Source organism: Myotis nattereri (genome assembly GCF_964212035.1).
Source record: "Myotis nattereri genome assembly, chromosome: 14".
Taxonomy (NCBI): domain Eukaryota; kingdom Metazoa; phylum Chordata; class Mammalia; order Chiroptera; family Vespertilionidae; genus Myotis; species Myotis nattereri.
The window spans coordinates 12,145,787-12,167,642 of NC_138089.1; the positions used below are offsets into that span (position 1 = coordinate 12,145,787).

At 48.9% G+C, this 21,856-nt stretch overlaps 1 protein-coding gene across 1 annotated transcript in view; it reads right to left on the reverse strand.

Moving 5' to 3' along the window:
• Positions 1–8,188: 8,188 nt before the first annotated feature.
• ATXN7 (ataxin 7) overlaps positions 8,189–21,856 on the reverse strand; it is a 98,555-nt gene continuing 84,887 nt past the window's right edge. Inside the window, exons 7-12 of the mRNA XM_081106097.1 lie at positions 18,138–18,403; positions 16,575–16,773; positions 16,108–16,229; positions 11,521–12,499; positions 10,449–10,515; positions 8,189–8,955 (exon numbers count right to left, since the gene is read on the reverse strand). Of these exons, the coding sequence (XP_080962223.1) occupies positions 8,846–8,955; positions 10,449–10,515; positions 11,521–12,499; positions 16,108–16,229; positions 16,575–16,773; positions 18,138–18,403 (1,743 nt within the window). The 3' untranslated portion in view covers positions 8,189–8,845. The remainder of the gene's footprint in view (positions 8,956–10,448; positions 10,516–11,520; positions 12,500–16,107; positions 16,230–16,574; positions 16,774–18,137; positions 18,404–21,856) is intronic.

Here is a 21,856-nt window from a genome sequence, read left to right on the forward strand (position 1 = left end):
GGGGTGTTGTCCCTACTTGATTAAAGATTGAGTGTAATTCCGCCGTCCCCACCCCCACCCCTCCAAAAAAAAGGTTTAGTTAGAAATTTAGACAGTTGACTCCTTCATATCAACCCATCAACCCACTTAGGTAACAGGTTTTTTTTGTTTTGTTTTTTGCCCTGCTTCTTTCCCCAGGGTAATTAGAACAGCAGGTACTGGTTGAATGGAAAAGTTACAAGAATTGTAACTCTGCCAGGGGAAATAGCTAACACAGCAAAGGGGCCAGGAGGTACAGGTTGTTGGGAAGGTCACTGAGATGCTGGGCCAGGCTGAGAATCGAATGGGTTTCAGGAAAGGGGCCGTTTGGGTGACGAAATAGCTAGCCCAGCCGAGGAAGGTGAAGGTTGAGAGTTAAGTTGCATAAGCATTGGTCAAGATGTCCTAACCTTTCCTGCAGGGAGTGTTCTGCTGATGCAGAGGCGCCTGACATGCTCAGACAGTGTGGTTGTTACTGGTCCTAAGATGGGGACTTTGCTGGATGAGTGTTCAGTTATTTTAATCGGACTGGAGTAACTGAACAGCTCTGCCTGCGAGTGTTCCTCTTGTCATGTCTGTGATTTGGAAGTTATAAAGTTCGTCGAGGCATGAGTTGGAACAGGGGCCCTGCATGTATCTTATAATGAAAGGACAGATTGGAGTTGGCCCATGCGTGTAAGGAGGATTTGGGGATGCTGTGTTGCTAGTTGATGAGGGGAAGTCAGAGCCAGCAGTCCCGCTCGTTTGGGGTTGGTGGTGTTCAGGAGGTGATGTGTTGAGGGTTTGAGAGAGATAGTGAGGACTTAGGAGATGTTTAAGAGGTATGGGGAGGCCCTAACTGGTTTGGCTCAGTGGATAGAGCATCGGCCTGCGGACTGAAGGGTCCCAGGTTCAATTCTGGTCAAGGGCATGTACCTTGGTTGCAGGCACATGCCCAGAGGGGAGTGTGCAGGAGGCAGCTGAATCGATGTTTCTCTCTCATCGATGTTTCTAACTCTCTATTCCTCTCCCTTCCTCTCTGTAAAAATCAATAAAAATGTATCTTTTTAAAAAAAGGTATGGGGAGGACAATAAGAGGAGGAGAAGGCTGGGGGGGTGGTCACTGTAGACTCTAACAGTGATGGATATAATTCCAACCGGAGGTATAAGGCAATGGGGCATTAAAAAACAAAAAAGACAAAGGAGATCCTGAGGAGGACTACTGGCCAGAATAAAGGGTGAGGGCCTCCCAGGCTAAATTCTAGTTAAGTTAATCCCAAGTTGACTTGTAGCCAGAAGTTTATTTGGTCCCAAGAAAAGTGTCTGAAATCTCCCTGAAGATAACAATCCCACAAGGTCAGCAACTGTGTTCAGCACTGGGACCAAGAGGAACGGGGACTGTGAGTAAGGATAGGCTGTTCTGCGGAAGGTTGCTGGGTAGGGAGGGGCTGGCGGGCGGGGCTGAGAGACAGGGACCAGCACAGACAGGACAGTGAGGGGTGATGCGGGAGCCTGGTTCATAGGGGGTTACGGTAAGGGTCCAGGGCTTACGGTTCCTCAGGAATTTGTGTAAGTTTGAGGCAAGTCGGTCCGAGGTTGACACTCCGGTACAAGCTGCTTGGCGGGGAACCTGGGGTGCAGGGGCCCTCTTCACCTTGGAGGAGTGGACCCAGGACGGACATCCCTGCAGCTGGGCTGCCATCGGCGTGGTCAGGAGTAGCCGGTGTGGCCTGTCCGCTTGGGCCTCAGCGTCCCTGTGCTGCAGGCTGCCTGGAGGAACACCATCTCCCGGCTCTGGTGGGGGACCAAGAGGAGAGTCAGGGGGAGGCCTGGGGAGAACGGGTCGGTGAGGGAGGCCGAGGGTAGGGAGCTGAGCCCAAAGGGCAAGAAGAGGTTGGAAGTTTCCCAGTAGGAAGGGTCTGCCATACATAAGCTCAAAGGGCTGAGGATGGAGGGCTCGAGGGGTTGACTGAATGCGAATGAGGCAAAGGGAAGTGGGGTTTCTTGGGCCTCCACACTTCACTTAGTGAGGTGTTGCTTCAGGATTGAGTTCATTTTCTTGATGTTGCCAGAGGCTTGAGGATGGCTACGGATGTGTCGGCTCTAGCGGATCTGCAGGGCAGTGGAAGCCCTTGGGCGACTTTAGAGAGGAAGGCCAGACTGTCTGACTGTAGGGAGGTGGGCAGGCCAAAGCAGGAAGAGAATGTTCAGTGAGGGCCTCACCCACCTCGGGAGCCTTTTCTGGGTGACGGGAAAGCTTCTGCCCACTGTGTATGTGCTCGAGGTGCGTGGCCTTCTGGTGATGGGGTTCGGGGTGAAGGGATTTAAGGAGGCCGCCATCCAGTGGAGGGAGCTGTGATCTGGGCTAGGACGGGGGTCTGCTCTTGGGGGAGGATGCTCTCCCGCGGCTGTGAGCCAGCTCTTCCCACGCAGCTCCTGCCTGTGAGTAGGAACATTTCTGCAGTGGTGTCAGGGGGAGGGGGGGGCGTGAAGGGTGGGGACAGCTGCCTGTGAGTCGGGACTTTTCTGCAGTGGGGTGTGTGTGTGTGTGTGTGAAGGGTGGGGACAGCTAGGAGCTGGGGTTCTGCACACTGGTGTGTGGCTGCCCTTTTCGCCTCCCTGTCCGCCTTGTTGCTCCCTAGGGCAGGGAGTCCTGTATCAGATGGATGCCCCTGGCAATGGGTTATTGCTAGCACTTTGGGGGGTCTTGCTGCATGAAGGAGCCTGAGAACGAGGCTGGTGTTGGTGATCAGGGACCCTCTGGTTATGAGGAAGGCCTGCTCCGCTCAGATTGCAGCGTGAGTGGAGGATGTGAAAGGCAGAGGGGAGTCGGTATAGATGAGATATCTGGTCAGTTGCTAGAGCTAATGCTCAAGGGTGATAAGTTCTGCCTTCTGCAAGGAGGTGCGGGGGGAAGGGCCCCTAACCCATGGTCTGGGCGTGGGAGACAATGGCATAACCGACCACGCACTGACCGCTGTGTGCGGGCTCTGCCATCTACGAACCAGGTGTCCACTGCTTCGGGGAGAGGTGCAATGGTGACGTGTGGGAAACAGGCTGCTTAAACTCTAGGCGGTCTGGGCCCGAGTGCTGCTCATTGTCACCTGAAGGTGGAAGTGGGAGCCAGGTAGCTGGGCTCAGGGAGGTGCTGCGGCAGAAGGTGGCATGGGAGCTCCCAGGAGGGTGCGGTGAAGGGCCTGGAGTCTGGAGGGGGAAGGACAGCTGTGGTGGAGGTAAGTTCTGAGAGTGCACGTGGGGTGTAGAGCATCACTGGCTCGGAGAAGGTAACTGTCTGGCTTTCCTGGGCCAGAAGGGCCACTGTTCCCAGAGCCCAGAGGCAGGCGGCCAGCCCCTAACGGGTCCAACTGTTTAGAAAGACAGGCAGCGCCTTGAGGTCTGGTCCCGATTTTTGGCCCAGGATGCCAAGGGCGATGCCCTTCCTTCCATCCGTGTATAAAACGAAGTGTTTGGGCAGGTCAGGTTGTGAAAAATAAGAATAATGGATACCAACGTCACCCACAGCCCTACAAGGTGAACGACTAATGTAACTGCTTCCATGAGCGACAGGAGCGGGGATTTATTAGAAAGACGGAACTGTAAGAGTAGAAAGTGGGGCAAGAAGGGGGAGACGTTAGGCTTGGTTTAGGGGGAGCTTTTTGATTAGGACTTGAGAGAGAGAGAAGCGTAAAGACAAGTTTAAGGCAAAAGATAATCAAAATGCAAGAAAAAGGAAGATTTAAGTGCTTTAATTCTCTAATTTCGGCAATTGCACAATGCTGGGCCTACGAAAATCTCTGATAGTTACATCTGGTTAAACTGTATGTTCCTAAGATGAAGGCCCCGTGACATTTAAGGCCCTCACTACCTGGCGCCACTTCTCCAACCCTATCACCTCCTCCCAGGGAACTGCACCCAGAATTACTCTGTTCTGCATTTCTTCACACCTGGGCTTGCTGGGCTCGCTTCCTCTGGCCAGAATGACCTCACCTACCTTTCAGCTGTGAATTCCCAACACACCAAGATCCAACACTACCAACCCCTTCCTTGAATCGGGATAGTCTCTTGCTTTCCTTAGGTCACCTGTAAGGAAGGGAATAGAAGAAAAAAGGGTAAGAGATTGAGGAGTTGAATCTTTTCCCAGGAAGTTTAAGGGGGACACCCAAGGTGAAAGAGGCGATCACAGGGAGCGTCTCAGGAAGGCATCTGAGTAGCTGGTTGGTTCAGGAGGGAATGGGAAGTCCGTGAGCAGGGGCTCGAAGCCAGCCTGACTTCTTCACATAAGGGAAGGATACTTTCTACATAAAAAATCAGTTTCTTCCCTTATTTTAAACAACATAAATAATTTATAATTTATTAGAATGATCTGTTTGCAAATGATAACACCGACCAGTTTCTAGAGAGAACAGATTATGTTCTCCTTTGAGTAATACTAAAATGCACTTGTGTTGTGCCAATAAGAGAAGTATGTAAAGACAAGGAAGAGACCATATCAGCTTTGGATAAAAAGCTTACCTCTAAACCAGCCGTGGCCAAACTACGGCCCGCGGGCCAGATCCGGCCCATTTGAAATGAATAAAACTAAAAAATAAAAACAGACCGTACCCTTTTATGTAATGATGTTTACTTTGAATTTATATTAGTTCACACAAACACTCCATCCATGCTTTTGTTCCGGCCCTCCGGTCCAGTTTAAGAACCCATTGTGGCCCTCGAGTCGAAAAGTTTGCCCACCCCTGCTCTAAACCCAAAACTGACCATGTGCCATCAAATTTATATAAAAAACAAGTACAAGTAGGATGTATCTCTCAATCCATCAACTCCCCTTGGGTGACAAACCTACAGGGCAAGAAGGCAGTAGTGTTCACTGTTTACAGTTATCACTTTATCCAAGACAACGCTCTGTGCCCAGGAATGCAAGCATCCTAGGCCCTTAGGAATACTTGGCTATGCTGACAAAAGGGGCTTAGTATCACAACGAGGCAAAAACATGTAAAATAGTTCATGCAGCCAACCTTATTTATTGAGAAGTCCTAATTTTATTGCCTGATTAGTAACATGTTTGTTCCACAAACTAATTTCTCATAAAGCAAAGCACACCTTTTTCTTATAAATAGTATAAATTATTTTATTTACAGAAACTTGTTACAAAACAAATAGACTATATATTTCTTCTCTTTTAAATATCCAAAGTAATTTCTATCCCTTGACATTTGTTCTTATTCTATACAGCAGCCAACACAAAGTCCAGCGGAGATGCTCTTGATTCTGTGCACAATTACCAAACTAGTCACACATTTAACACAGGAGATTGCTTTTATGACCAAGCTCCAAAAACAGCAAAATGCTTTCAAGCCCCACATTCACCTGACAGTATGTAGTGCTCATTCAATGATCTGAAAATGTAAAATGTTTTGCACAAAATGTAAAAATGATTACTTTCTTCTAAACAATGAAAGTTTTAACAATCATTTTCCAAAGCCCAACATTTGCCCCAGGAAAGAATGAGAGATATCAAGGAATTCCTTGGCAACGAACTCGCAGGAAGACAGCTGCCTTTATAAATTACATTTTTCAAATTACACATTATTTTTCAATGTTCTCAGAGGTACTCTGTATTATATTTTTGGAATACAAAAAATTTAAATATTCTATTTAAACTCAGTATTTCATGAGTGAGTAACAAAATGGACACGTCATGTAAGTTGCTGGCTGACAAAAAGATTTGTAACGCCTGGTGCCACTGGGCAATCCACCACCAGTTGAATTATGGTGAACCAACAAGTCTTTAAAATACCTACAAAATGACCAGCATTGGTGGTTTCAACTCCTCCCCTAAATTTTTAGACACAGTATTTAGGTGGAAAAACAAGCTCCAAAAGTTCAACTGAACATTCAAGTCTTTTTAAAGAGAATCTGTCTAAGCTTAAAACTAGGTTCAGGCACTTTCAGTTTTTTTCCATTAGTTTTAAACCACATCACATACCAACACACGTGTGCTCAGAGGGTACACATACAAACACACAGGCACACACTCTCTCTCTCACATAAAACAAAAGAAAAGCAGTGTGTCACTTAGTTACAAGTCATCCATCGGGAAGCCAGGCAACGAGGGAGAAGCAATGCCCACTTCATCGGCTGAATCCACTCCCGAGACGTCAAAGGGACAGAAGGACGTTCACAGGACAGAGGCATCCCTTAAACTGCAAAGGAGGCAGGTTCTAGAACTATTGGCTTGGCAGTGAACCACTTCAAATTATAAAAAGGTATTTACTTTTATTAATTAATAAATAAATACTAGATGATCTCAATTGTACCAAAACAGGATATCAGAAAAAAAGACCTGTGCAAAAATACATATTTAAATATGTACAATTCATTTTTAACAAAATATGTCTTCTGAGATAGGGATACTTCCATATTTATAATAGAACAAGAAATTCCAAAATAAAGGTACAAAAGTAGGTTTTGTATAATTCTTTGTTCATCATTGCAGCACTTTTTTTTTCGGTTAAGAAAACTGCAGGAGTTGTCATGAAATTCTATTGGAAAGAATATAAAAATTATCTTGGTTTTAAATTGATACCAAAGTCTGTCTAGAAACAACCCAACCACTGCAAATTTGGTTTTTGCAAGTTAATTTAATTCAAAAAAATACTTGTACTCCCGTGTTTTAAATGGTCTTAACTATTCATAATAAAAAGCAGCTGTAAGAGAAAATAAAATATTTGAACAACAGTCTAAAATTTAATAGCACTGTTTAGAATATGTCTGTTTGTGGCAGGCAGAATCCCAAATGGCTAATTTCCTAATCCCGATGCTCTTTGTACTATCGGGAGACATAATAAAAATCCAATTAAAACCTCAGTCTAAGAAATCAAATGATCAACACCGCTAATCTAGATATATCTACATTATTCTAAACCAACTTGCTACTGTGGATCCTATTCACATCTTTTGGAACAACATGATCTGTCTATAAATTCCATCGCTAAAAGCAACTTTATTTATAACCATCAAGTCCCCTTGGCTCTGAAAATAAATTCTACCCATACCCCATTGCACTTGTCACCAAGGAATCAAGTAAGTACGTTCTGATTCCCTCACCTCCTCTCCCTCCACTGGGATGGAACAACCACACTGATTTGTCCTGACCACACCGCACTGGCTCATCCAGGCTCTCTCCTTACTAAGCTTTGCCATAGCATCATTTAGAAAACATTTACTGATTGATTGCATAATAAGTGAACAAGATACTCTTCTCCCCATCCTTTTAAAAAAATCAGTATTTTACATCAATTTATAGCTAAAGTATCTGCATAAAGTTTTTGTTTTCTTACATAATAAGATTAATTCTGTAGCAATTCACATTATTAGGCTGGTAACCAAGTATTTATTCATTCCACTTGTTGTTGACCTGAAAGTCCCTGAAACAGAAGTAACCCAAGAATTGCAGGGAGGAAGGGCTGCAGGACAGCCTGCTGGGCGTGCCCCGGGCAGGAAAAGTGCCCTGTGTTCAGCAACATCCACAGGTTCCTGGCTCTCCTTTCAGGAGCTGTGGTGGTGGAACCACCTGTTAGGAAGCTCCAACTTACCCCAAATTCTTAAGCAATGATGTTTAACATATTAAGCTCCTTCTTTTGGGCTGGGGAACTAGAAGAAGTATGCTGGAGGGTCTCTGAAGTGCTCTCAGGAAGATGGCCCACATGAGTCCCAGGAGAAGAGGGTGTTGGGCATGTGCACAGACTACTCAGACCCCCCGCCCCCCGACCCTGCACGCCTGCTCCCCACCCCAGTGCAGCCAAACACACTCTCTGATGGCAGGGGGAGTGCACACAGTGTGGAGAGCGCTCACAGCGGTAGTTACCTTCCTCCCAGGCAGTGTCCGAGGGGAGAGAGGGTAGTACAGAGAGGGCCTTGAAAACAGTTAAGTCTATTAATGACTTTGTGAATGACAGTTTCTACTGCATCCTGATAATTTCACTTTATAAAGGCAATTTTCGGAAAACAGGAGACTGGGCAAGGACAACCAACCCAATCTGCCGTACTGTTTATCACGAAGACTTGAAGGATAGAAAAATTTCACCTCTTTGGAAATCTTGGAAAAAATGTTCTCATAGTGATTTTTATCCACCCTCCTCAAATTTGGCTTTCCATTATCAAAACTAGATTGCATTTTTCTTTTTTTAAAAAATCACACAGAATTGCTTTTGTACCATGAAAAGTAAGCCTCTAAAATGGTGTACGCTTGCTCTCTGGGCATCACTACTTTAAACCAGTCTGTAAGTTAGAAACTTCAAAGTTTCTTATCCCAAATTACTTGCACAATGCTGGGCAAAATACAGGCTATGGTGTCCTGGTGCTAACACCCACATCCCGTTCCTGGAACCCCACTGTTACAACCCAGTGACAGCGCCCCTTCTCATCTCCCCCTCCGGAGGCTGCTCAGGGGAGCACTGTCTCCCCTCCAAGAAGGTGTCTCCAGTTAAGGTGCCTAAAGGCTGCAGTGACCTGCAGAGGGCAGTGTAGAAAAGAACTGGGGTGGGGAGAGGAGGGAGGGAGACAAGTCTACAGTAATGTTCTCCCAGAACATTCTTTCACCCAGCCAATCTACTCGAAGAATGGCTCCATGATATACTGCAAGTTAAAAAACAACACAAAAATTTCTCACAGATTGGTAACGAGTAGTCCAGACCACTGTAACACTGATAGAAGCAATTCGGTGGCTGAACTTGATCCAGTGTCCTTTATGAGTACTCACTGCTACAGACATAGCTTCAGGGAACTCCTCGTTAAAACAACAGCCGCAGATCTCCACCCTTGAGGCCGGCAGGAGGTTGGGAAAACAGACTCAAAGGCATCTCGGAGTCCAGGGTGCCGAGTGGAGGTGTGACTTGTCATTAAAAGTGTCCGGACTATTCCTCCCCACGCTGTTTTCAGTTGTCAGGGACGTGTCTTTGGCTTTCAAGAGAGAGGAGGAGGGAGAACAGAGAAAAGGTAAGTGAACAGTTGTACACTGTGCTATCCCAATATCAATGAGAACATTCCAAGGCCGAGGCCTCTGCAGTCTGCGTAGACTGGTGATGCCAGGAGCCGTCAGCTAAAGAATTTGGTCTTAGCTTTCAAAAACCATCAGCGCTCTTGGGCACAATCATTTTGAAAGACTGAGTTTTAGAAAACTGGAAGAGATGCAGACCGGGTTTCTAGCTTAGAGAAAAAGTTCACATGTTTGCCTTTGGTTTTATTTACTGAGTCTTTTTCATGGAAGTTATTCCAGGTTGTCACGAGAACTGAACAAGGTCAGATGGGCTAGGCCACACAGGTGTGAAAACTCACACAGAGCAGAGCCCATGCTGGTGAGTGAACAGAAGGGGGCCCATCTCTGGGCTCCCAGCATGTGCCACCGCACTGTTCCCTGGTGTAGGGGCTTCGCCCAGCTCAGTCCTCTCTCCTTTAAGGCCGGCTCCATGAGGAACAGTGAGGCAAGATTGCCGCTTTTCTCAGAGCAGCGTTCTTTAAAGGATTTGGAGTCATGGGTCCCTCTGAAATTTGGATGAAAGGATCCCTCTTGCAGTAAAGGAGCACAGACATAAAAACATGCAATACTTTTTTGGGGTTCACAGATCCTCTGATTTCTAGCCATGGGTCCCAGTAGCATCTGGGCAGCATAATAAAAAGTAATCCACAGCACAGAGGAAATCATTCTCAAATACAAAGCTGTCGAAACGAATTTAGAGAATAGAATGGAAATGTAGGCTGTCTGTCCTACTGGGACAGCCCCCCGAGATGGTGGAAACCAGAGTTGGCAAACTTAGCCTGTGTGGGCTCCATTCGCTTTAAAAACAAACATAGCTTTAAAAAGTGGCCCAATTTCTCACACAAGTCTGGACCTGCAGTATCTCCTTGAAGATGGTAACAAGTTAGCAAGAGCAGCAGATGGGGCTTCCACTCCCCTGTCCCAGCGCTGCTGCTCGCTGCGCCTGCCTGTCCCTGGGGGCGTGAAGTCTGTGTCCACGTCTCCATGAAGCAGACTGCACTCAGGAATAGACTGGGCATCGCCACACAGTGGAACAGCCCTCCTGCAGGTATACCATTTCTTGAGGTGTCTGCACTGCAGTTTTATGCTTATAAACGACATGTCAGCAGTAACTACGAACCAAGAAGTACAAGCACACCATCACCTGTCCAGGACCCCTGCTCACAGCGCCAGACAACACACAAACAGCCCAGGTGTATTTCAGGCTCAGAGAGGAGAATTCAAGCAGCTGCTATTTAAATTCATGGATAATTCTTCCCCCCATCATTTTGGCATTGAGTGTAATTCACGCAGACACTGGGGGAAAACTCTATCACAGTAAGAAACTCGTTGGTATTTTCTGGAACAGTCCTAACCTGGCATTTGAGTTAGGTTCTGAAGGTGAGGCAGAAAAAACAAACAAACAAAAGAGCCTCACATTTTAGATCAGGGCTCTGGGGTGAGGCTGCTGAAATTCCTGATCGTGAGCAAGGTGAGGAGATATCCTGATGAATGAAACAAGATGAGAGATGAGCTGAACGTTAGAGCAAAGGAGGCTGGAGGAATGGCTCCAGGCGAGCATGCCAGGAGAGCAGTGACAGGTGGAGGGGTGGGGACAGACAGACATCGTAAGCCAGAAAGCCACGGTTAATTAAGAATCCAACACCCACGCAGCCACTCTGCGTAACTCCACCACTGTCAGATTTCTTTTTAACTTATGAATTTAGGAGCGTTGTCTCCTTGCTATGCTCATACTGATGTTGTTTTTTCTGCCTCCCTGGAAAACAGGAAGGGGAAAATATGCAGAGAGTGTTAAACCAGAAAATGTAAAATTCTCTGATGGAAAAATATTAAATGCTTTCTTTTTAAAATTTAGATCATCCCTTTCTAGGTCAGTTTGATGGCAGCCCAGCTTCCTTCCGAGGAGCACACTAGGAACTGCTCTCCAGGAAACAGCCTGCCTCCTTCCTGAACAGCGACCCCGCACTCCGCTCGCTGGCGGGGGGAGGGATCTTGCTGTCACACAGGACGGTTTCCATGGCCCTATCTGCTGAAATGCACTGCCGAGGCTTTCTGTCCCAGGACCAGGTCATCAGAAATTTTGGCAAAGAAAAGCCTGTTTTACCTTTCTTTGGCCACAATTTTTCTTTTCTTAAAAGATACCAGAGCCCTAACCGGTTTGGCTCAGTGGATAGAGCATCGGCCTGCGGACGCAAGGGTCCCGGGTTCAATTCCGGTCAAGGACATGTACCTTGGTTGCGAGCACATCTCCAGTGAGGAGTGTGCAGGAGGCAGCTGATCGATGTTTCTCTCTCTCATCGATGTTTCTAACTCTCTATCCCTCTCCCTTCCTCTCTGTAAAAAATCAATAAAATATATTTAAAAAAAAAAAAAAAGATACCAGAAAGCTAGACATTCTATTTATAGGCAAACCACCCAACCCAACCACACAGATGCCCATGCTGGAGAAAGACGTCAAGGGAGAGGATGGCTCCCAGCCCGCTTCCTACCTGATGAAGGAAGGAGCTGCTCGTCAGTCCTGGTGCCCCTGGGCTGGCGCCTGTGTGTTTCACGTGGACATTGTTCATGGCTGGCAATTTGGCAACCTTAGTGGGTTTGCTGCTGCTGCTGCTGCTGACACCGCTTGAGCCAGGCGGGCACTTCCTTTTCTTTCCTATGAGTTTGTCCAGAGGAGTGTGCGGGTGTGAGTAGGCGCCGTGGGAATTGACGGGCAGCTCGCTGGACTGGTGGATGAACGGGCCGAGGGAAAGCGTGGCGTCGCCGCTGTTCACCATCACACTCATCCTCTTGATGGACTCGGCAGGGCTCCCTCCGGGGGCGCCCCGCCCTGACTGCTCGTGCCGGACACTCACCGAGTTCGCTTTATTCGTCACGCAGTTGAGGCCGATGCCATGGGCAGATGTTACTGTGCAGGGGTAGGGCGGCCCCAAGTGGGCCACACAGTTCTTCCTAAAAGACTCCATGGAATGAGACGAAGAGGCAGCGGCGGCGGCGGCGGAGGCAGAGTGAACTAACGGTGGGGAACCAGCTTTGCGCTTCTTCCCTGAGGTGCCGCTGGTCCGGCTGCCACTGGTGTGACAGTCAGTGCTGCTCCCAGAAGACTCCTTGGGCCTTGAAGACTTGCTGGACTTCAGCTTCTGAGGTTTCCTGGAGAGAGGGGAGGAGGGCACCGAGGAGAGGCCAGAGGGCGTGGACGGGGATGAGGACGAGGACACTTGTCTGGACTGCATACTGCACACAGGGTCCACGGCCCCGGAGGCGGCAGGCTGTGCATTTAGTGTGGTGCCGTGAGCTGGTACCGATTTGCTGTTTGGGGAGATGCAGGTGGAGGAGAGCAGGGCTGGGGATGTAGACATGGTGGCTGCTGCCAGACAGCTGACCCCACACTGGGATGTGGGCACTGAGTTTGTCCGGTGAGGAACACGGGTGGAGACGGGTGAGGTGGTACTGGGCACTGGTGGGATTTTCCTGCAGAAAGGAGAGGACAGGGAGTCCTGGTCAGTGTGGCCCCTCCCGGACACTTCCAGACGTCACCGCTGCATCGCTGGGGCTGAGAGGCACGCTGCTGTCAGAGGCTCACTCCTCTCCCTCGGCTCCGTAACGCTGTCCCTGGCTCGCAGGTCCCGTGCGCCTCCCAGCTGCTACCGCCCAGCTTCACACCGTGCCCCCACCCCCAGCCCTGATTCCAGCTGTCGATTGTACCGAAAATAGGCCACGACGTGAGACTCCCGTATCTCCTGCCCAGAACACTGTTACCCCAACTGCTGTTCTGCCTTTCGTTTCAGTCCACCATCACTTTCTTAGGAAACCCACCCTGCCATCCAGGGACTCCCACTGCTCTGTCCTGGACTCTGGCTCCACTGTGTAACTGCCTATCACTGTTGGACCCTCTGCAGACGGAGCCACCCGCAGCTTACTCACCGCTGACAGCGGAGCCAGCACAGTGCCGGGAACACAGGCTCTGAACGCCGAGAGAGTTAACAAGTGAGGAAGGTAGCAACAGCTAAGTACTAACTGCTGGTCCGAACTACTGGCCTGAACGACGCTATGAACTTCAGCCCCAAGTCTTGGGACTTCCAGTCACAGGGCCGAAACAGTGTATTCTGTTAATGATGTCTGGTAAGATATTTACTTGGGGACAGGAGTCATTTAAATAGTCAAAACAGGAAGGCCCCTTTATTTTAGCTTTGATTTTAACATGTGACAGCACCAACATTTCAAAACCCCTTTGGCAGAGTAAGCACTGAGGTGCTGCCTGGAAAGTGGCCTGATGGGTGGCGAGCACCAGGGCCGCTCTGCCCCTGGCCTGGCCCTGTAGGCAGCCCTGGCTGACCAGCTCCCTCATCCTTCAAGCGAGAACGTTGGCTAGACCGCTGCCTAAGGTTTCCACATGCTTTTAAGAAACTATAGTTACTAATAAAAGGAACTAATGATTGCAAGTGTTTGCAGCAGCTTTAAAACTCCCATTCAGGAGTGTGACGCTGGCCTTGGCAGGTGGTTCAATGGGTTAGAGTGTCATCTTGGTTATGGGCTTGGTCCCCAGTCAGGGCACATACAGGAGTCAACCAATGAATGCATGAATAGGTGGCTCAACAAAACTGTTGTTTCTCTCCCACTCACTCCCTTCCTCTCTCCCTCTACAAAATCAATTAAAAAAATATGTGGCTCTGGCCCTGGTGGTGCTTCTCAAGTCCATGGGGTTGGGGCCCAGACATCAGGAGATCCCAACATGAACTCAAGATTGAGAAACCAGCTTCACCTATCCCTGTACTCTCATGGAGGACAGTGCCTGGCATTACCTGAGAGCTCAGTACAAATGCTGAGGCCCTGGGCCCACTCCATACCTACTTCATCGGGATCTGTGTCCCCACAAGGTCCCAGCACCTTTGAGAAGCCCTGCTCTCAATGAAGTACAGAGGCTCCTGCAGTGGCTTCTCATGGCCACCAGGTGGCTGAGAAAGGCAAGGCCTAAAGACCAGGCTGCTGCTGGACCAAGTCCTGGGAAATGAAGAAGCACGGTGTGTGAGTAGGGGAGGGGAGTTTGTGGCTCTCCCTAGATTACATTACTGGTTTCTCTCTTTAAAAGCTCTGTTAAGTCATTCATTACCATTTGTATAAAGAACAAACAAAAAAAGAATATGGCATATTGACTTGTTTGCATAAATGAACTTTGCAAAGATATAGAAGCAACTAATAAAAACGTTTGTCTAACCTGGATGGTGTGGCTCAGAGGTTGAACGTCGACCTATGAACCAAGAGGTCATGGTTCTATTCCCAGTCAGGGCACATGCCCGGGTTGCAGGCTTGAGTCCCAGTGGGGGGCGTGCAGGAGGCAGCCGATCAGTGATTCTCTCTCATCATTATGTTTCTCTCTCTCCCTCACTCCCTGAAATAAGTAAAAATAAATTTAAAATACATAAAAGCTCCCTCTCTCTTAAAAACAAACATTTGTATGTGGGGATGGGAAGGGGAGGGGAGAGGGAGAGAACAAACTCAAAGTCATGACCCTCCTTCTTTGGAAGTTCACAGTACAGAGAGAAAAACCTCTCCACACAGCCACTAGGAACTGAAACTTTCACCCAAACTGCTGGCCTAGTCCCATAATCCACTTGTCCATATTCTGACGATAAAACATTCTTAAGACCCTCTAAACTCTTAGGAGGACAATACCCACAGTTTAATGAGCCTCAGGTACATCATAAAGAAGGAAGAGGAGTCTCTTATCTCCTAAGAACCAGGAAAACACACAGGAAGAGAAAGCAGAGTGGCATGGCTCTGGTTTTCTAAGTGAACACATGCAAGTCCTATTAATGACCATGGAGATGTTCTGTAAATTGTGGGCTTCACTCAACTTTATTAGGAAACCAAGGGAGGCAAATGGATGTCCTGGCAGAGTCCATTCAGGGAGGCACGAGTACATGATGCCCAACAGGAATTGGAGAGGGCCTATGGATTACTGGCCAGCTCCCTTTCACAAAGCTCAGTATTTTCCAAACACTGGTTCCCAAGATGCTCCCCTGAAAGGTTCCCAGGTCAGAAGAGCTTCAGGGATGGTCACACTAGAAAGGCCATCTGCTTTGAGGTTGTAACGATGGACAGTGCCCACTACAGCGCCAGAGAAGCCCTTTAGGAATGGCCGTGGACTCTCCTTCCACCTGCAGTCCCATCTGGGAAACACTAGCATGTGAAATGCCACACAAGACCAGCACACCAGCTCCACCACCTGAAACCTGCAGCAGCGCCACTGCCCTCGGGGCTGGGGTGGCGCCATGTGGCCCTGCAGCCTCTCGGACCTGGTCTTACACCATGTGGCCCTGCAGCCTCTCGGACCTGGTCTTACACCATGTGGCCCTGCAGCCTCTCGGACCTGGTCTTACACCATGTGGCCCTGCAGCCTCTCGGACCTGGTCTTACACCAGGCTCGCTTTCTTGCTCTTTCTCAAATCAATCAGTCCATTCTGACTCAAGACTTCCCACACAGGGTTCTTTCCGCCGGGCACCCCTCCTCCCTACCATCCCATTCCTCAGCCGGCCGGCTCAGTTCCGGATCAAGGCTCGCCTCCTCAGAGGCCTTTCCTGAGGCCTGGCCTGCTCTGTCTTCCACGTCGGCTCTTTGCCTGGAACCAAACTGCCTCTGGGTCCAAATGCTGGCCCGCCCACTAACTTGCTGTGTGACCTTGTTTCTGTCTCATTATCTGTAAGATGGAGATAATGGAGGTCACCTGACAAAGCAAATGGTGAATATTAAATATATTCAATACGCTGCGTGGCATACAGTAAGCTCTCAGTGTGAGTGGTTACCTCCCTTATGACAAGCTATCACCTGTCTCCAGTTCTGTTTATTGGTTTTGTTTCTCCACCAACCAGAATGAGGGCTCCACACCTGAGCCTGGAACCCCAGCACCCAGAACAAGACATATTTGCTGAAAGAGTGAATGAATGAATAAGAGGGGCCTTTTTCTAGGGTTACTCAAAGGCCACGCTTTCATTTAGATACATCTATCTTCATTAAATTAGTCCCACAAGAAATAAAGGGCACCCCCTCCCATCCCAGAGGCGGTGAGACGGGCACTCACTTCCACAGCTGCGCGTTCAGATGCTTCTCCACCATGAGGTTGAGGGCGCAGCGAAGCCGGTTCCACCTGGAGTCAAACACATAATAGCCTCTTCCAATCTGCCGGCTCCCGAATGTGCAAAACTGGAAGAAAGAGCAGAGGCGCCAAGCTTGCTACCTCGGACAGCGGCACCGGGAGGGTCTCTCCTGCAGGCCTGGAGCTGCCATGAGAGCGTACTCTGAGCACCACAGGCTGTGAAGCATGAGCGTGACAATGCCTGGCCCTGAGGTTCATGGAGAGAAAGGGAGAAGCATGAGACGTCCCAGGACACAGTGCATGCCACCTCTGGGGCACCCTGTTCTGAGCTGCTCTCACACCTTCACCGCATCCCACACGTATGGGCATGCCAAGGTCCCTGGCGCGCCCCCCTGCAGTGTCTCGTCCCTGCTGCGTGGGGAGGATCAATGTGGGGTGGATGTGGAACTTACAGATGCTGGCTGAGGATGATGACCTGAATAATGACAGTCCAGTTTTTCAACAGACTCTTCTTTGTCATCGCCTTCTCCCTCCTCACTGGATAACCGAGAAGCTGGCTCAGTGGCAGGCAGGGGAGGGTGTGGAGATTCATGGACTGGAGGAGGGTCAATGGGGGCACTCCCACCTTGCTGAGCAGGGCAGCCTGGAGGCCTTGGTGAGCAGAAAGTGCAGCACTGATCAGATCACACGCCTGAGAATCAGCCGCCTTAATTCAGATACAACAACGTATCCAAAACCATGTAGGGGGCCGGGGCCACCCCTCGCATGGGGCAGACCTGAGCAGGTGGCCGGGAGTGCAGGGTGTCACATGCCGCGGCCCGCCAGGTCTAGCCCAAGTGACCTCTAACTAGCTTCCTCTTCAAATGTCACCTGGATCTGGGTTACTAAGGCAATGAATGACAAAATGCTCTACAATAACCGAAGAGGGATGGGAGGTGATAAAATGACTAGGTAGCATTACTACCTTATGTGAAAAGGCGACCTGAGAGCTTGCTACTCAGACAGCAATGCGTTTTTCCTCCCTGATGGTTCTAGAATTTAGTTTATTTTTTTAGTTGGAAAACGTCATTGAGAAGATGGCCAAAGGAAGGACTTTCTAAGGATTCCTGGCGGGACCTGGCCAAACTCTGAGAGCCTCCTCAACTGCCCGGCCATGGTGTTGCTCAGAAACCAGAGGGCTCGTGTGGGGGTAGGCTCAAGCTCACACTGGGGTTTCCATGAGGGAGGCACTTCCACCCCTCGTGCGACAACTTCAAGGCTCAGAAATGTGAGTGTGAAAGTGCGGGGATTGCAACAAGGTTGGCACATTCCTAAGCAGAAGCCCTCGCTGCCCATGGCCACCCCTGGAGGCCTCCTTCTCTGTGCCATTCTCTTTCCTTCGCTCAGGAAACTGGGCACATAGTCGTTTACTTCAACTTGGTTCAGTAGCAGGCACAGACATACATACATGCAGTCCAGACAGTCCACTGTCTCTGAGGCCCAGGTATGATAAGTTCTCAGTAAAACACTCTGACCCATGGCTTAGTGCATGGCTAACATGCCTAATACATGTTTAGGCCAAAACCCCATGTGAATGAATGAAAAAAACATGTGGATAAATGGATGCTGAAAAAACTGAGGCTGAATGTCCCCAGCAAGGGATTCCCACTGCTGCACTTTGCAAGAAGCGAGACAAATGGATGGGACATTGCTGCCGAAGCTGTGGGAAATGTTCCAGTCACTAACCTGCAGGCGGGACCCAAGTGTCACCTGCTCAGTGGCCTGAAGAGACATGTAACACTGAGCAGGCGTGGAGCAGATAATACTAGCTTTATTCTGCTGCTTGCATTGGGCCAAGAAAAGCCCAATGATGAACTCAACATTTTTCCCCCCTTAGAGTAAAACCCAATTTAAAACCATCTCATCTTCTGAGAGTGAGCCTGATGGACATCCCTGGACATCCTGACCACACTGGGGCTTACAAGGTCTCCAAGTCTGTTCTTGGAAGGAGGAAGAGATTGGAAAACTTGGCTTACCGTGGAAGACTGGGGGTGTGAGGTTTAGGTTTACTAGCTACGAAAGGCTTTGATTCAGAAGGAATCACTCCATGAGAGTTTTGGTGTGGCTCCTGTGAAGTTCTAGAAGGGGCGAGATGCGGGTCCCTGAGAGGCTGTGTTGATTGCTGAGAGTCCAGATGGCGAATCAATTCCTTTTCCCTGGTTTTGTTTTTGTGCTCGGCTAATAACACATCAAATCGTTTTCTTCTACCCTGGACAGCCCTCCGCTGGGTTAAGGAATGTGTCTGCAGACCAAAAGAATATAGACACTGAGGTACCTCAGTAAGAATATTTTCCTATCATATATCCAAAAACATCATTCCCAGTAAAAAAGCAATCTGGAACATTAGCATAGTCAAAGGCTGCTCAGCATTTGATAAGCTGATCTTTTGTCTTTAAAATATATTTTTATTGATGTCAGAGAGGAAAGGAGAGGGAGAGAGAAATAGAAACTTCAATGATGAGAGAGAATCATTGATTGGCTGCCTCCTACACACCCCGCAATGTGGATCAAGCCTGCAACTGGGCATGTGCTATGACTGGGAATCAAACCATGGCCTCCTGGTTCATAGGTTGCCACTCAACCATTGAGCCACACCAGCTAGGCATGATCTTTTCTCTTTAGCTAGGAGAGAGGCACATATTCCACGCTCCACATGGATGAGACTTTAGTGATGTCCTTTCCACCACAAGAAGGAAAGGATGTTCACTGTGCCACTCAGCAGCAAACAGCAGATACCAGCAGGTGTGACAGTAACAATTCCTTTACTGGGACTCTTACCAACTCCATTAGAAAAATCCCTCTTTGGGCCATTTAGAGTTTTAAATGTTAAAAGGGAAGAAACAATTATTCCATAATCCCATATAATAAAGAGGTAATATGCAAATTAACCCTCACGCCCTCACAAGATGGCTGCCTACAACCAGACCGGCAGGGGGATTAGTGAGGGATGACCAAAGGACTGAACAAGCAGGCTATGTGGGGCGACCAGTCCGGCAGGGGGATCGTGAAGGGCAACCAGGCTGGCAGCGAGGGAAGTTGGGGTGACCAGGCCAGCAGGGGGCAATTAGGCTGGCAGGGGGGCAGTGAGGGGTGACTAGGCCAGCTGGGGGGACAGTTAGGAGCAACCAGGCCAGCAGGGAGGAGGCAGCTGGGGGCAACCTGGCTGGCCCCGGGGGGCAGTTAGGGGTGACCAGGCCGGCAGGGGAGAGGGTAAGGAGCGATCAGGCCCACACGCAGAGGCAGTGAGGGGCGATCAGGTCAGCAGGGGGTGAGGGGGGCAGTTAGGAGTGACCAGGCAGGCAGGTGAGCAATTAGGAGCCAGTGGTTCAGGATTGTGAGGGGGATGTCCAACTGCCGATTTAGGCCCGATCCCTGCAGTTGGACATCCCCCAAGGGGTCCCGGATTGGAGAGGGCGTAGGCTGGGCTGAGGAGAACGCCCCCACCCCGTGCACGAATTTTGTGCACTGGTCCTCTAGTCTATCATAAAGTCCTCTTTTAGTAAGTGTCAGAGAGTAAAAACAGCACAATTGTTTCTCTATTGCCAGGAAGGTGCCATGTAAAGAGAAAGTGGCTCAGAGGACCCTGGAGATGGGCTACTGAGACGGAGTAAAGTCTTATAAGGCTGACAGGAGAAGAGACACAGAGCAGAGTGAATCCCGAGGATCAGTAAATTCACCCACATATTTCCTTCTGTCTCGTTACAAAATACTGCAAATGATACTTCGTGTGTGTTCACAGCTCTACACATTATATAAATGTGTTGATCTACCGGTCTACATGTTTGCTACAATTCAAGGAGTTTAAGAGGAATCAGGCTTTTACGGTCCTTTTGAAATTCAATAATATAACCTACCTCCTCCTCAGATACACTGAAAACTGTGTATGCCCCAAAACTGTGTATGGCAAGTAGATAAATGTGCTTAGTTTCTTCTTAAATTTTGACTTAATTTTCTTTAGTGTGTAATATATCGCCAAGAAAGTACCCTGATTAAAGACAGGCCCTGCTCTGTTCAGCACTGTACCAGCACCTAGGACAGTACCTGGCCCTCAATAAATACTTCAAACATAAAGTATATAAAAATAAAGGCCCTCTAACATGTGTCGAATGAACAAGGGAATACATATTGTCACTGACGCACGCTTGTCATTCCAGCCAGATGTAGAAGCCTCTCCTCATCGCTGAATGTCCCCTGGTGCGTAACACAGAAAAGCCAGGTTAAGAACGTCAGCTGAGATGATGAGTAAAGAGGACTTCTGCTGAGTGCTGAGGAACCTTCCAACACAAATCTGAGGCCCCAGCCCCAGCAGAATCCTTTGGGAGCTGCCTAGGGTTCCCAGGGTGAAGACTGACCATGAGCCAGGCTTTCAGGCTATGCACACTTGAACACCCAAGCCCCTGCTTTTTTGGTATCAAAAAATAGCCATCACACATGCTGTTTCCTCTGTCTCTCCCACCACTCTTTGCCCACATAAGTCATAGGGATTTCAGCCCCATGATCCTGTAGCAAAGGAGGCTCGCCTGGCTCAACCTCCCCACTGAAGGTTGTTATGACACAGCCCTCCTTCCATTTTTTACTCATCATTGGTAACTTGACACTTATTTGAACGATTATCAGATTAATCTCCATCTCTCTCATTAGACTGCAAGCCCCATGAGGGTAGGAATAAGCCTTGGTTTTATAAAACTCTGGTATCCTCTGGCTAGCGAACTCGAAATCTATTCGCATGAAAGGCAAAGAGGACATTTACACAGGACACTGGACAGATGAGGAAGCGAGGAGGGGACAGCAAGGGTGGCAGGCAGACAACAGGAAACGAGTGACAGGAGTTGAAGCAGCAGGTGCCCTGCCAGCAGAGAATGAATAATGTTCTAAGTCCCCAACAGGAGAGACCTGGCGGCAAGGTGGGGAGCACACAGGGAGGCACTCAGCAGGGTGAGCCCACCAGCTGAATAGATCCAGGCCCTGAGGCAGCCAAAGGCGAAGCACCGGCAGACAGAGCACAGGAAGGAAGGAAGGGCAGGCCTGCCCAGAGGCTGCGTTCCTGCCAGCTCTATGCTGCACTCATGACGGGCCAGGGCCGAAGACGTCTCTTAATGTTATTATAGGATCAGCACCATGCCAGTCGGGAAGGACACCCTTAACAGAACACAGGGAGAACACACATGACTTACAAAGGAACATGGGAGACAAATGCAGGATCCACATCAATAAGGTCAGAAGAAGGCGGACTGTGAGCTGATCGAGCTTTTGGTTCACAGCATGCCTCAGAGATGATTAAAAGAACATGTTGGGTAGAGCAGGCATCCTTCACTGACCAGGGTTGTCGCAACCCTGAGAAATCTGTCACTGAGAGGAAGGTAGGCACGAAGGAAGCAGAGAGGATGGCAAATCGTGGCGATGATATGGAGCAGGGCTGGGGCAAGCTCTCACAAGCTCCTCAGGGGCAGCCGAAAGGAACAGAATCCTACTGAGCGCTCAAGTGGCTCTCTTCAGAGAACAACACACCACTGTGCGCATTCAATTAATATTACATACGCAATTTGTTCTGAGCTAGGAGTTTTAGCCTACAGATTCAGGGGTGGGCCTGCAGTGGGAATGTCTAACAACTCCGAAAACAGAATGCAAAATTCAGAATATACATGTGTTTATATATTTTTTCCTTCAGGGATGAGGATTTGTGATTCTTAAAAAA